The sequence below is a fragment of the Ambystoma mexicanum genome, chromosome 11, assembly GCF_040938575.1.
Source record: "Ambystoma mexicanum isolate Mex_15411 chromosome 11, UKY_AmexF1_1, whole genome shotgun sequence".
NCBI classification, from domain to species: domain Eukaryota; kingdom Metazoa; phylum Chordata; class Amphibia; order Caudata; family Ambystomatidae; genus Ambystoma; species Ambystoma mexicanum.
The window spans coordinates 451,287,770-451,303,727 of NC_090934.1; the positions used below are offsets into that span (position 1 = coordinate 451,287,770).

The 15,958-nt window shown below is 45.3% G+C and overlaps 1 protein-coding gene across 5 annotated transcripts in view; it reads right to left on the reverse strand.

Annotated features, from left to right (window-relative positions):
• Nucleotides 1–15,958, reverse strand: part of LOC138503504 (embryonic protein UVS.2-like) — a 275,168-nt gene that overhangs the window by 103,695 nt on the left and 155,515 nt on the right. For all 5 annotated transcript variants that reach the window (XM_069623289.1, XM_069623288.1, XM_069623285.1 and 2 more), the window contains one exon: nucleotides 2,737–2,852. In XM_069623289.1, the coding sequence (XP_069479390.1) occupies nucleotides 2,737–2,852 (116 nt within the window). The remainder of the gene's footprint in view (nucleotides 1–2,736; nucleotides 2,853–15,958) is intronic.

Sequence of the window (15,958 nt, forward strand, 5' to 3'; positions counted from 1 at the left end):
AACCACAAACAGTGCCCCCCTGCACCAGCATGTCTGACCAGAAAAAAGTGTAACATTACCGCGGAGCCCTCACTCCACTGGTTCTCCCCCATCCTAAATACGATCCCCGACACTTCGGACCTTAACTTACAAGTAGACACCTACAATGACGCCATGACCAAAGCCATTGACGCCGTTGCCCACTAAAATTATGTATAGGTAAACCCAGAGCCCATCTTAACTTCTGGTACACACCTGAACTCAAAATACTCAGAAATAAGAAAACCAAGATGGAAACCCTATGGAAAACGACTCCATCAGTGGAAAATAAAATCAATCTTACAAATGCCTCCTCCCTTTATAAAAAATAAATAATCTGCACTAAGAAGGAAGCCTACAATGTAAGAATAAATAATGCAGGCTCCAGTGCTAAAGAACTCTTTACCATCCTGAAGGAGTTAGAAAACCCTAACCCACCGACGGACATGCCCGTGAAAGACCAACCATGGTGCACGAGCATCCAAGAAGCCCTTGCTAATAAAATCACTGGCCTGCAAACGAAAACTGAGAACAAAAGACTACAACTATCCAGTAGTAACTCCCCTAACCCTAGCTTACCCACTACCCCTAACACCAACCCCGGCTTCACATTCAAAAAGGTCACTATACCAGAAGTACAAAAAATCATAACTTCCCTCAAACCGTCAAACTGCAAATGTTATCAAAGATGCAGCAAGAGACCTCTCCCCATTCATCTACAAGCTAATAAATCTATCATTCTCCACCAACTCAGTACCCAACAATTTGAAACAATCATGGGTCCTCCCTCTTCTAAAAACAGCCCCTTGACCCAGCCATTCCTACTAATTACAGGCCTATCACCACTGTTCCCTTCCTGCTAAAAATCCTTGACAGAGTTGCTTACCTGCAAATTCAGGATTACTTAGAGTCCAACCAATTACTAGGATTGTGTCAATCTGGCTTTCGACCTCAACATGGAACAGAAACCGCCCTTGTTGACCTCAAAAGTCAGATTGATGACATTAAAGATAAGGGTAAGGCTGCCATTCTACTTCTCCTAGACCTCTCAGCAGCCTTCGACCTGGTCGACCATAAAATACTCTGTAACCACCTCTCCTCTGCTGCCCATTTCTCCTCCTCTGCTGTCACGTGGATACAGTCCTTCTTGGCCAACAGAACCATGAGGGTTTTTTCCTCCGTGGCAGCAGCAGACCCCATCCCCATCACCTGCGGTCTCCCACAAGGCTCATGTGTTTCCCCCACTCTATACAATATCTTTACAAAGCCTCTCTTTGACAAACTGGACCGTCTGGGTGTCACCTACACAAACTACGCGGATGACACCCAGATACTCATCACCATCTCTGGCAACTACAATGCTGATGTCACTAGGATCAACTAAATCTTCTCCGTCATTCAGGCTTGGATGGCCACACATGGCCTCTGCCTGAATGACGAGAAGACTGAACTGCTCCTTGTTGGATCACCTAATAACCTACAAAAACTGAGCCCCGACTACTCCAACATCATCATCGATGGCAACACTATCACTGTCGCTAAAAATGTGAAAACCCTCGGCTTTTATCTCGATGCCAATATTAATCTCACCAAACAAGTCAACTCGACCGCCTCAGCTACCGCTTACACAGGGAAATTAATTAGAGCCTGCAGACCCTTTCTATCCACTAATAGCTGCCTCACGCTAGCTAGAGCTCTCATACAATCTAAGCTAGACTATTGCAACAGCCTCTACCTAGGTGCCAAGGTTCTCCAAAACAATGAGCTACGAGCTGCACTAAACATTCCTAGGCGGGAGCATATATCCACCACCAGAATCACATGCATATGGCTCTCCATTCAACAAAAAATCGATTTAAAAACTCTCTGCCTCACTTACAAAGCCCTCAACCACTTAGCCACTCCCTACCTTACTAACAAATTCACCATGAAACCGGCCTGCCCTTGAACATCAAATCGTCCAAATCCTTCCAGTTATTCAGGAAACTTGTCATTGGGTGGCTACTGACAAAAAAATCAACCTTAAGCTAGACCTAGCTACAATCTGTATATATTGTACATGCCTCACCTATGCCATTACTGTAAGCACTAACTACGACTGTCTGTATACACTGTACATAACATTGCTAATGTACTACTGCAAATTACTATGTACTGTGCCTTGTAACCTGTCCTAAGCGCCCTTTTACTCCCGGGTCCGGAGCGCTATATAAATAAAATAAACAAACAAACAAACAAACTGAAATGCTTGTGAGGAAGGTGTGTGCTATACAAAAGCCAAAAATATGTTCTCTACGAATAATAAATGCAAAGTCAATTAACAGTCTAACGGGAAGACCAAGCAAAGATGTTCTGCCACACAGAGCAATACAGCAATATAGCGATGGCTAGACTTAGGGGAAACTGATTTTCAGACCCACCACAGTATTTGGAAGGGCAGACATGTAAAGATTGAAAAGCAGTGAGACAATGTGGCTCAAAAACCTATTTATTCACTCTTCAGTACGGATAAATGTTGCACTGCCTATGTTTGCCCAATCCTTTGCAACGTTCTCAATTCAATAGATACATCAGAGAAATTGCAATAATTTTAAAACAAAATCATAATTCAGTTTGAGTAGTCACAAATCTGCTAGCCCTTCCTTGAGGAATCTTTGTCAGACACTAAGATTCGATCACAGCGCCAGAGTTATTCTGGATGGAGGAGTGGCTGCTCACCTTATTTGATGGCACTCGGATCATCCAGAGTGAGCCATTGTTGTTCGGGTACAAAATTCGGTAGTTGGCTGGGAAAATGTATCCAGTGGCATCAGAAAGTGTAATCCAGGGAACGGCTGAAAGGGAAAATGTATACTTTTGAGATTGGGAATGCAATGGAGAGGCACAAGGGGTGCAGGCCTTCATCAACCTGGTTCTGCTCAATGGCCCAGATCACTTTGCCAGTTTAGGTTCAGAAGTAGCTGTCTCTGTAATTTCCGTCTCAAATGGAGTGAGATAAGGAGTGATTAAGTGAGTAAACAAGGGAATGGAAAAAGAGAGACATAACGTGATGAGAGAGAGATAAAAGTGAGCCAAAGAAGAAGGCTGATTAGACTTATAGTACCATCAACTTCAATGCACTTTGGTTTGGTCCTAAGCGTATGCCCAATCAATTGATCTGTCTACATGTAATAACTGATTCCTATTGCACAGTAATAATAATGGGTTAAATAACCCACATAAAAGAATACAATTGAAGAGATCTGGGTAATCCCTGAAAATGTGACTCCTGTGAGCAGGATCTTTCTTGGAGAATGGTGAGGGTTTTCTTTCGATAGGAAGTAATGTGAAATTAATTTCTACAACTTTTCAATAACAATGCTAATTGTATTGAACTTGAACATATCTTCACTCCTATTCTGATTTGAAGGCTCCGTTTGCAATGACATTTAAACAATTGGGGTTTGTTTTAATGGTATAAAGCTAGTAAGAAGTGTGAAAAATGTTGAAAATGCTAAACCGCCCCTGCGTGCCCGATGAATATTTTCAAGTAATTACGGGGATGGCCTTCAACCCTGTACCTCATTCTTAACCATATGCACCCCAAAACATCCTCATCCTCTGGAACACCCCAGCCACTGCTCCACATCGCCAGAAGCACTGTGGTCATGCCCCCCCCCCATTCTGTTACTCCGAATCTCGTGCTTGGGGCCAGGTGTCAAGCATGCCATGTCTATGATAAAACTCAAAGGTTTCTTATAATAGCACGTACAAGTAGTGATAGCAATATCAAATATGTGTTTCTATTTCTAGTGAAGTAGATTTGCATGCGCTGAAAATACAAAAACACATTTCTAGTGCCAGTGCAGGTGTCCCTGTTCACACACTAAATGGGAGAAGTGTTTTCTATGTTCTGGTATTATTAAATGTTTGTTTGTGGAAAAAGAAAACACAAGGCCCTCGGTAGGATGTCATCAAGCTCTCTTCCTCAGGTCCTCTGTCTGCTTGAGCATTCAAACCATATCACCTGTAATGTTTCACATTTTCAGAAGTTTGAATAATTAGTTAACAGAAGGCTAGACATGTGTAACAGGGTTTCCAACTTTTAAAGAGGAACTTTTTAACATTTGTATTGTTTGCTTAAGGACAAAAACTTGTTTGCCTGCACATATCCAAAAGACAACTTTCAATATTAGTGATATTAGTAATTGTGAGAATGTTTTGGTTTGGCGATTCTCTAAACTAAGATTTCTTCATGGTGGAAATTACAACCCATATTTTGTATGACATTTGAATGAAGCCTATATATAAAGCTTTAGGCAATGAGCCACAACGCCTAAAACGATGCCAAATATGAATAATAGATTTTAAAATAAAACTCTAGGTGTCTGTGAAAAATCAACTTTCAGTGCACCAGAAGTCTAGGGATGAATAATGGTTTCTAAACATCAATCCGCCCCACACCTCTAGTAAATCAGAAGGGATCCGAAAACATTGGAACACAAGTGAATTATAAACCTCCTTGTCCAATTTTTGGTAACGTGGACGGAACCGCAGGCTTATCTCTGAAAGGTTTTAGATCATTGGTTTGTTGCAAAACAGCGAAAATACAAATATTTCCCAATGATAAAAAAGAACTGTCCAGTCAAGTTTGTATTAAAAATATCTACTTTATTATTATTACAACAGATAGTTATAGCAAACTACAAATTATAACCCACACTGTAGAGGAACACAGAGGACAGAAGTTTCATGAAGGAAAGGGATGCACATTGGAAACTGACAGGAGGATAGTCGGTAAGGTAATCAGTCTTACTGTTCAAGGTTATTTGGTTTCAGCAGCAAGGGGCAGAGGGTTGTAACTGTGTCTAGGGAACTTCAGATGTACCTGGTGCTTAAGAGGTGCTTGATTCCCGACATCGGCAAAGCGGCTCCAGGGTACCTGGCAGCTTCTGAGACAGAGTTCGAGGCGGGAGACAGCTGCGGGGATCAGGCGGCAGGCAGTTCAGCAAGCGAGGCTGGATGGATGGACGGCTTCGGGCTGTCCTACACAGTGGCTTGGGGCAAAGAATTGTTGTCTCTGTACTGGTTTGCAGATCAGGACTGCTGGTTGAGTTGTCTCGGATGGCTCTGGTTACTGCAGCATTACAACAGTCAGCGGGGCAGCCAGTTGTAGTTTGAAGACTTTACTGTCTCAAAACTGTCCTTAAAAGGCAGACACTGGTTGATGATTGTGTGGCACTCCGAGCTTCTTCACAGGGCTCCTGTTGTCCTTTCAAGATGGACAGCCAAAAGCTTAGGAGACTGTTTGCAGGCAATGGCCTTGTCCTTAGTTCAGATACTCTCCGGCACTTCCCACCTAGGATGCTTTCTGTTAGAACCTAGCAGAGTATGTTACGTCCTGGCTGGGTACGGTATTGGAACTTGTGGAACTTCCTTCACTGGCAATAGATGTAAGGTACACTGTACCTTCAGCCCAGGTCCAAATGAGTCCTTCTTAATACCTTTGAAGTCATTGGATAATCTGGTATGAGAGGGGTTCAGCCCTCTTTTAAAGTCAAATGGGCCCTAGTGATTGGTGCAAGATAAGCCTACCTTAATGAACCAAAACTGGGTCCCCACCAACAATCTTCTGTTATGCCTGAGGTCAGGACCAGAGTGCTCTGCAACAGGAGAGGTAAGTGGGGACAACATATACCTAAATCCCACCCATCTTCCTGTCTTTTGTGGATCAAAGTGTCTCTCTGGTTAACCCTCTGTGACTCTTAATTAAAACACAGGTCTCCCTTTAAGTTTGTGACAAGAGCAGACTTCCTGTCTCTCTCAAATCACATATGTCTCCCCTCTGAAAGGGGTCCACTCTGCAGGGGTCCCTACGGTAACTGATGGACCCAGACATGTCATTCAATGCCTTTCATACAGAGGGGTGGGAACTAGTTTCAAGATGATACATTGCACACCAAAGGGGTGTTAGCCCCGCTTTCCTGTTGTTTGTCTGGCAACCAAGCCCCTTCCAGGCTTGCCTCAGTTATCTCTCATTAGCATGCACTGCCACCAGCCAAACTAAACCATACGAAAGCTGAACCATGGAGCCTTTGATATTTTAATTAGACTGCCCATGGCCGGAGGAAGGTGTGCCTTCCCCCTTCATGAGATACTTTGATGTACCCATGGCTGTCACATTCCATCTGACCATGACATGGGAGGATGGTGCCTATAGGCTGTGTCCTCCCAGATTACACATGACTATGCATTTTGTGCGGTGAGCGAAATATATGTGTGCGTAATGGCCTTACACATTTTCAGAGGTTGATCTCCCACCAATCATTTTCATTATCAAAAAAACTAAAAAAAAAGCTGAGGCAAGCACACACTCCCAGTGTGGATGGTCAAATTCCTCACAGCAACCCAGTACTTGCGCTGATGTGAGAACATTGACAGTAAGCTGGAAACCCACCATTAGCGATAAACAGACCAGTGAACAGCATCAGTCAAAAAATATAGACTTCTCTCTTAGCAAATAGAGATTATTATTGACCTCCTCTCAACCAATCAGAATGCTCAGAATGCAGTCAATAGCTACTTGTAGTGGCTGTATTCTGACTTTAAAAGGAGGCAGGGAACAACAGCGACATTTTCCCGGGAAGACTTCTTTCCTTTCTAAGAGGAGGTTTTACTTTACTGTAATATCCTATTTGACACACTAACGAGAAGGCTAAAAACATGTTAACATGTTTTCACTTTCTAATAGAGAAACTGTATACTTTGAATCCTAATGCATGCCCATGTTAAACTCACTCCAGTTTAACCAAGTTTGCAATTAAAATGCTTAACTTTTCAAGACAACCTTGTGTTAAGAAGGATTTCTGAACTCTGTCCAGGAGGGGCAGAGGTTCAGAAAGCCAACCTAGTTTCTTGGAACAGGGTAACCTCTGGACAAGCCAGACCAATCAGGGTAGCTATGGCAGGCGGTCAAGACTAAGGTCCTCATTACGACCCAGGCGGTAAGTTACCGCCTGGGCCGTGACTTTACCACCATGGCGTAAACTATGTTTACGCCATGGTGGTTGGCGGACTTACCGCCCCATTCCGACCTTGGCGGGGCGGTAAGTCCCCAATACCCATTTACCCTTCCCCATTCCCATTTCTGCCCCATAGGGCATAATGGGAGTGGGGAAGGCGTTAATTACGCCACCGTAAATTACGGTGGCGTAATTAACTCCATGGTCCCTTAGCGCCATGGATTTTAACACCTGCTAAAAGCAGGTGTTAAATCCGCCATGGCGCTAAGGGACCTCGTACTCAGGCGGTAAGGGTCGGCGCTGTTTACGGCGCCGTAAACCCCTTACCGCCTGGGTCGTAATGAGGCCCTAAGTCTCAGGAAGGGTAAGGGTGACTGAAGGACCTCAATGAGCACACAGAGCAAGGATACTTACAAATTACTCCAGACAGGTGTTATATTAAAAATATAGACACATTTATTACAAGGCCTTTGTAACATAGACCATAGCTAAGAATCACAGTAACACTAAGTAAACAAATACATCACACTCAATACAATGTATATACAAGACCAGTGGGGTCTAAAAGGGTGACTGCACGAAATATGTTGACAATTTAGATGGTAAGGAAACAGGCGTTGCAGTTAAACTTTAGGCCCAGTTCAACATCAGTTATTCACCTAACTAAGAGGCAGTCCACACCCTAAGAAGAGGGGAGCCTTGTGCTCAATAGTAAATGTATGCAAACGCACGCGGTTGTTCCAATGGGCAAAGCAGGGTCTCTTCAAAGGGTCTCTAGCAGATCGGGAAGGTGGATGAGGCGATGAAGAATAGGTTCTCACTATTGAAGAGGGACCTCCACTTGAAGGCAGAGGCAGTTCGAGAGTTCGGGATGGAGTTGCCATTGTGTAATAGCTGTGGACAGGAGAGGGGCCCGCAGGGGCCACTCATGAGTAAAAATGGGCTCATGTGCTAGGGTCCACCGGTTGGGGTATTGATTACTCACTGGTCCCTGATGCAAGGAGACCCAAACTTCAGCAGGTTAGTCCAATTCAGTTGCAGGTTCGAATGCGGCAAAAAGGACGTCTCAGCACCTTTTAGTTCCTGAGATCCAGCGATGATTTCCAAATGGGACAGGGGCGATTTTTCCACTCTGGGTGGATGAATCATCCCAGTTTCACTGCAGCAGGCTTCAGTGGCAAGAGGGTCACAAACGCAGCAGACTTGCAAAGGACATCGCTGCAGCAGGGCAACACGGTAACTGCGTTTACTCCGGTCCAGGCACACTCATCTCACTTCAGACCTGGGAAGGCCAAGTATACAAAATTTGGTGTGAGGGTGCCGTGGAAACAGAGCTAGCAGTATACCAAGTTTCTAGGGACTCCTAAAAACGACGTCAGAAACAGAGCAAAGGTCCTGCATAAGCTGGCCAGCCCATTGGTTGGCCCACGGACACTACCGAGAAAGCTTACTTGCAGGTTTTGGTGAAGGTGCCGAGAATAGTTGGTCCAACTATTCCAATCGGTCGAAGCATCTTTGCAGACCTTCTAGGATGACCAGATGCAGAGGGGTCCCACAGGACGACAGCGGGCTCAGGGTGCCAAACCTTCCAGCGGGTCACCAGCTGTTCCTCGACTCAGCTTCGTAGTTGCAGGATACTTGGATCCTATCCTTTGTTCGGTGAGAACTCAGGAGATCGACCTGGTAGTGGTGTTTCCAGCCTCCTCTTATCCAAAGTTTCCTTCACGCCAAAATGGAGAGGACCCAATGGGAGATCTGCTCACAAACACTCACTCCATACGTGCACCAATCACAGACCACAGTGGTCTCAAGCATTCAGGACACTCCAGACTCTCTGGTACCCAGGATGTGTATTGGGACCAGACATCCCAGCCCACATCCTGAAGGCACACACACAAGGCACGCAGAAGCCCACAAAATTGGGATTCGCTGGAAAATGCATGACCAAATAAGGACTGGCCCGGATTGACTCGACCTGGGGAAGGTGAAGGGGCAAAATGGCCAAAGTACAGGAAAAAGAACCTCGTGGCATGGCCATTTTGGAGCCACGCCACCTATTTGTGCCAAACGCGGTTAACACTATTAACATGGCAGGAAAGGGTTAAAAAATAATGTGATACAATAGCTGCCACCAGTCCTGTCCATGACATATCTGTGCAGTTCATAAAAGGTCCAGCAAGAGTATCTAGGGCCTTTGGAAATGACTATTGACCCATGTGTGCTGTATGGTTTGTTTGTTTGTTTGTTTGTTTGTTTGTTTTATTCACTTATAATGCGCACCAGACCCGAAGGTAACCGGGCGCAGCAGTACAGAAAATGCAAAGCTTAGGTTGCAGGGTGGGTTCATGGGATACATACACTGTACAAATACAAAATACAAATATAGAATGCAAAATATCACGGTAAAGCAGCAATTGCGGTTTACATGCAGAATAAATACAAAATATGATCAAGACAGTCTATGTACAGGTACTGTGTGGGCGAAAGCTCAACGGTCAGGTGGGCAAAGTGGGTGGGACCATAAGATCATGATGAAATGTATGTTCTAGGGTGGGGTGAAGGATAAGTGGGTGCCAGTAGGCTATTCATTGGCAGTCCTTAGCAGATTGATGTAGTTATTTCTGAATTTAGGGAAGGGCTGTGCCTCGCGTAGAGGATTAGGCAATGAGTTCCATAATTGAGCTGCTTGCACCGGGAAGCTACTACCCCCCGCCTTAGATAACCTGAATCTCGGAATGATGAGGCTGTTGGCATTTGCAGTTCTGGCAGGGCGCGAGTGATGTCTTATTGTGAGTTTATTGCGGAGATAGCTTGGTGCTGCATTGTTCAGGGCTTTATGAACTAGGGATGCAACTTTAAGGTGGATTTTGTTTTGGGAGGACAACCAGTTGTTTTGACGACTGATGTTTGAAATATGTGATCTTTTAGGTACACCAAGGGCGGCTCGTAGGGCATTGTTTTGAAGAATTTGCAGTCGGTGGATAATGGATTTATTTGCTCCAATGTAGAGGGCATTACAATAATCAAGCCTCGAAAGGATTAATGGTAATGGTAATGGTAAGATACATTGCACACTTGTTATATGTTGCACAAAAGCTGCAACATGAGAAAAGGACTAAGGGAAACAAAGTCTCCCAGTACTGACTGTCTTAAGGGCATGTCAGTTTCCCCATAAAAGAAAAAAAGAAAAAGTGAGCGAAAGCCCAGAGGAGTGCAGCTGAAGGCTGTGCTTCTCTAGCAAAGTCAGTCAATGGTGTCTAAACAGCAACAAAAAGTTTGGGGGTTGACACATGGAGGGAAAATTACATACACATGTGAAATCTTTCCCAAGACACTTGCCCCGCCCAGACTAAGGACAGGGGGAACTAATCCATCCCTGGATGACTTTCTTGTTCAGGTCGGTTAAACATTTTGGACAACCCATCAGCATTGCTATGTTGGACACCTGGCCTATGCTCAATAGTGAAGTTAAAGCCCTGCAGACTTATGGACCACCTAAGCAACTTTGGATTATCTACCTTCATGTTCATTAGCCACTTTTAGAGCTTATGGTCAGTTTGCACAGTGAAGTGGGTCCCATACAGGTAGGGCCTCAGCTTCCTTAGGGCCCACACCACAGAGAAACATTCTTTCTCTACTGTGGACCATCTGAGCTCTCTGTCATTAAGCTGGCGACTAATAAAGCCAATAGGGTGTTCCTTACCCTTCTCCTCTACTTGTGATGGTCCCACTCCTATCCCAGTGTCAGAGGCATCTCTCTGCACAATGAAAGGTCTCTAGTAATCAGAGGCCCTGAGAACAGGGGCCTGGCACAAGGAGTCTTTTAAGCCATTGAAGGCCTTCTCACACTCTTCAGACCTAGTTACCTTCTTGGGTTTCTTTGGAGTAGTGAGAGCAGTCAGAGGGGCAGCTATGGTACCATAGACTTCCATGAAATTTCTGTAGTACCCAGTGAGTCCCAAAAAGGATCAAACTTGGGTCTATGTAGTGGGGGTAGGCCAGTCGTGTACTGCTTGTACTTTAATGGGTAGAGGCTGTATCCTCCCTCCAACTACCTCATGTCCAAGGTAGACCACTGATCCTTGTCCAATCTGGCACTTACTGGCCTTTATGGTCAAGTGGGCTTTCTTAAGAGCCTGTAACACAATCCCAAGGTGTTTCACATGGTCTTCCCAGGTGGCACTGAAAACTGCTATATCATCCAGATATGCAAGACAGAATTCATCCAACCCATTCAACACATGCTTCACAAGCTCTGGAAAGTGGCAGGGGCATTCTTCAACCCAAAAGGCATTACCCTGAACTGGTAAAGACCTTCTGGTGTTGAGAAAGCTGTCTTCTCTTTGGCTGCTCTGCAAGGGCTATTTGCCAATAGCCTGCAGTGAGGTCAAAAGTGCTGAGGTACTTGGAGGCACCCAAAGTATCCACCAGCTCATCTGTTGTAGTCAAGGGGTGTGCACCTGTCTTGGTGACAGCATTCAAAGCCCTGTAATCCACACAGAACTCAGTTTAGAAGTACCTGCCTTTGGAACCAAAACCGCTGTGCTGGACCAAGGACTACTGGAGGGTTCAATCAACCCAAGATCCAACATTTTGCTGACCTCTGTCTTCATGTAAGACCTTACTTTGTCTGACATTCTGTATCCCCTACATTTGGTAGGTACACTGTCTCCTGTGTCAATGTTATGTTTGCACCAAGGTGTCAAACCAGGGGACTGTCAAAACAAGGGGGAACACTGTCTAGCAAAGTTTTCACCTCAGCCTGTTGATTAGAAGTCAGGTGAGGGCCACATGGACCCCCTCAATGGAGCTGTCTGAAGGACTGCTTTGGAACAGGTCAGGAAGAGGTTCAGACTCCTCTACTTCAACATCTGAAGCCAACAGTAGTGCTGCGATTTCAACTCTTAGGATGAAAGCCTTCAGCCTATTTACATGGAACACTTTTGGACCCTGACCAGCCCTTCCAACGTCCACTAAATAATTGACCTCACCCAGTGACTCTACCACTGTGTAAAGGCCTGACCACTTGTCCTTCAAAGCTCTAGGCCTTATAGGATTCATGATCAGGACTTGCTGACCAGGGCTGAAATTGATGAGGGAAGCCTTCTGGTCATACCAGTGTTTCATCAGAGCTTGCCCTGCCTTCAACTTTTCTCTAGCCAGACCCATCAGGAGTACCATCCTTTTTCTGAGCCCTAGCACATAGTCCACTTCATTGGTAGTTATGGGGGGAGTGGGCATCTCCCATTCTTCCTTGACTATGGCTAAGGGTCCCCTTACAGGGTGACCAAACAGAAGTTCAAAGGGGCTGAAGCCAACACCCTATTGTGGTACCTCTCTGTAGGCAAACAGTAAGCATGGTAACAGAAGATCCCATTTTCTTCTTTGGGGTTCTTACAGAGCCCCAATCATGCTCTTCAAGGTCATGTTAAACAGTTCAACTAGGCCATTGGTTTATGGGTGATATTCAGAGGAAACCTTATATGTGGCCCCACATTCCTTCCACATGGCCTGCATATACTTGGACATAAAGTTGCTGCCTCTGTCAGACACAACTTCTTTAGGGAAGCCAATCCTAGTAAATAGGCCAGGCAAAGCTTTTGCAACTGACTTGGCAGTCACAGTTTTCAATGGGATGTCCTCTGGATACCTGGTGGCATGGTCGACCAGCACCAGGATAAACCTATTGTCTGAGGATGTTTGGCGGTCAAGGGGACCAACAATGTCAGTCCCTACCTTCTCAAATGGTACCCCCACAACTGGGAGTAGTACCAATGGAGCTTGGATTGTTGAGCCACTCTTACCAGATAACTGGCAGGAGACACAACTCATGCAGTGACTTTCTACTTGCAATCCCATCTTGGGCCAGTAGAAGTGCATGGATAGCCTTTGCTTGGTTCTCTTGATTCTAGGGTGACCAGCAAGGGTCACTTCATATGCCAGCTGCAGGAGGAAGGGATTTACAGCCAGGGGAACCACCAACCTCCTATGGTCTCCTTCTGTAGACTCTGTAGGCTCACTATACAGGAGCCCACCTTCCCAATAAATCCTGTGCTTCCCAGGAGGTTCACCCGCAAGCTGGGAGCATGCCTGTCTCCTTAGGCCTTCCAGAGATGGGTACTCATGTTGGCCCTTACTAAATTCTTCCCTATAAGGACCACCTTCTACTAACAAGTCATTTAGTTCAGGATGGTCATGTGGGTCAATTATTTCAGGTATCACCACCTCCTCGTCGGGTCCTGGTGTTTGACCAACTACCTCCACCTCAGTGGTAGGTGAGTAGGAGGGATGTTTTCTTTCCTCTTTTGGATTTTCTTACTCCTTTAGCCTTGGGTTTCCCCTTTGGCTGGGGCATGGCATTGGTTTTGGCCAGTGCTGGCCTTGTTTGAGACCTTGTGCATGGTCTTTCAGCTGTATCTCCCACAAGCCCTAAAGCCCTAAGAGCATTTCCCAGCAAGACCTTTCCTGGGACATTCCTCTGTATGCTCACTGGAATTCTGACTGTTGTACCATTGATAGTAAGAGTAACAGGTATTACTGGGAACATGAGAGGTGGGCCATCAGGCATCTTAGTGGGGGCCAGAGGAGCTCTGGGAACTTCCTCTGCGTCTACCAAGGTAGAATCCACTACAGTGCGACTGCAACCACTATCCCTAAGAGCTGGAGTATATATTCCATTGATCAGTACAATGTCTTTAAATTAGTGCTTGGTATTATCTGGAATCCTAGCGTAAGCCTCTGAGACTTTAGGCTCCCAGGAACCCAGGGAAACTAAACCTACCCCAGCTTCTATCCCACTGGGGAAGGAGTCTGAGGAGTAGGATGCCCCTGTAATCTCTTCCTCCTCGTAGGAGGAGAATGCCAGATTAGCAGAGTGGACCCCCAAGGTTTCGACCTTACATCTGGGATCCCGCTTCACATAGTCAGTTGCTCCACAAGCAAAACAAGATCCACTGGGACTGTTTACCTAGGGAAGCTTACTATAACCAGAGTTCTGTTTTGGAGGCTGACCCCCACTACCCTTTTCAGTTCTCTTGTGTCTTACCCTTATTGTTTCTTTTGTGGCCTTTATCGGAGGAAGCTTTATCAGTTTCTCCACCCTCCTCATCTTTGGACTTTTTCCCCTCCTCCTGCTTACCAACGTCTTGTCCTTATGGGACACTCTATGTGACACCCACAAGTCTGCTGCTATAGCAGGTTTCTTAGGATCTATCTCCTTTGAATCTGCCAAGTGCTGCTTAAGCTCAGGGGAAGAAGATGCACAAATGTGTTCAAGCATGAAAAGACATAACATGTCTTCAAAATTAGAGACCTTATAACCTTCAACCAAGCCAGTCAAGTTCTTTGAGGATTCAGTTACATAAGATACCCAAGTACCACCTTCTTTATTTTTGTACTCTCTGAATCTTTTTAAGTATTGGGCAGGAGTCTTTCCAAACTTTAAGATAAGAGTTTGCTTAAACATTGCAAAATCTGCTCTCTCAGCTTTTGACATTTCCATAATGGCACTACAGCCAGAATGGGGCAGTCTGCTAAGTAACCCTGCAATTTTATCAGCATTGTCAACTTGTTGAACTTCACATGCATACTCAAATGTATTCAGCCAGTTCATAATGTCATTCTTTTCCTCATAAACACTGAGCAGATCCTTAGAAAACCTGGGATGAGAGGAGACCCCAGACCCATGTCCAGGACCCTTGGATCCATTGGCAACCTGGAGCTTGGCGAGTTCCAACTGGTGATCCCTATCTTTCAGTTTTTCTGCCTGCTCTATTCTCACTTTGGTCATGTTACATTCAAGCTCCTTCTGCCTAAACAGCAGTTCTTTCTTCTTGAATTCAAGCATGACCTCACCTTCAGTACTGGCAGAGGAAACACTAGACATTACATCCTCCAAATCCTCATGGGTCCCATGAACAAGTGCAGTGACAGAACTGTCAGTTCTGCCAGTGGGAGCAGACCCACCTCCTTATGTACTGTCCACAGGAGCTATGGCAATAAGCTGAGCTTCTTGCCAGTCCATGATTCTTTGGATCATTTCCATTGTTGTGCCTTGAGCAGAGACACATCTCTCAGCACATATCTTTCTCAATGTTTCAGATTTAGAAGCATTTAAAGTTAACAAGGTACTTGTTTCCATACTGTTTGATAGGACTGTGGCCTTTTTCAGTTATACTACAATTCACTATGTGTCCTGGTAGGAATAACTTGAAATGCCTTCACTAGTATGCAACACTGGATACCTTCAGTCCTATCCCACCGCTGTACACCAATTTGTTAAGAAGGATTTCTGAACTCTGTCCAGGAGGGGCAGAGGTTCAGAAGGCCAACCTAGTTTCTTGGAACAGGGTAACCTCTGGACAAGCCAGACCAATCAGGGTAGCTATGGCAGACGGTCAAGACTAAGTCTCAGGAGGGTGAGGGTGACTGAAGGACCTCAATGAGCTCACAGAGCAAGGACACTTACACATTACTCCAGACAGGTGTTATATTAAGGCCTTAGTAACATAGACCATAGCAAAGAATCACAGTAACACTAATTAAACCAATACGTCACACTCAATACAATATATATAGGGGGGATCTAAAAGGGTGACTGCACGAAATATGTTAACATATTGTTAACGACGGCGGAGACAGAGCAAAAGTCCTGCATAAGCTGGTCAGCCCACTGGTTGCCCCAGGGAACCTTCCGAGAAAGCTTACTTACAGGTTTTGGTGAAGGTGCCGAGCATAGTTGGTCCCACTATTCCAATGGGTCGAAGCATCTTTGCAGACCTTCTAGGTCGACCAGATGCAGAGGGGTCCCACGGGATGACAGCGGGCTCGGGTGCCAAACCTTCCAGCGGGTCACCAGCAGTTCCTCGACTCCACTTTGTAGTTGCAGGATACTTGGATCCTATCCTTTGTTCAGTGAGAACTCAGGAGATCGACCTGGT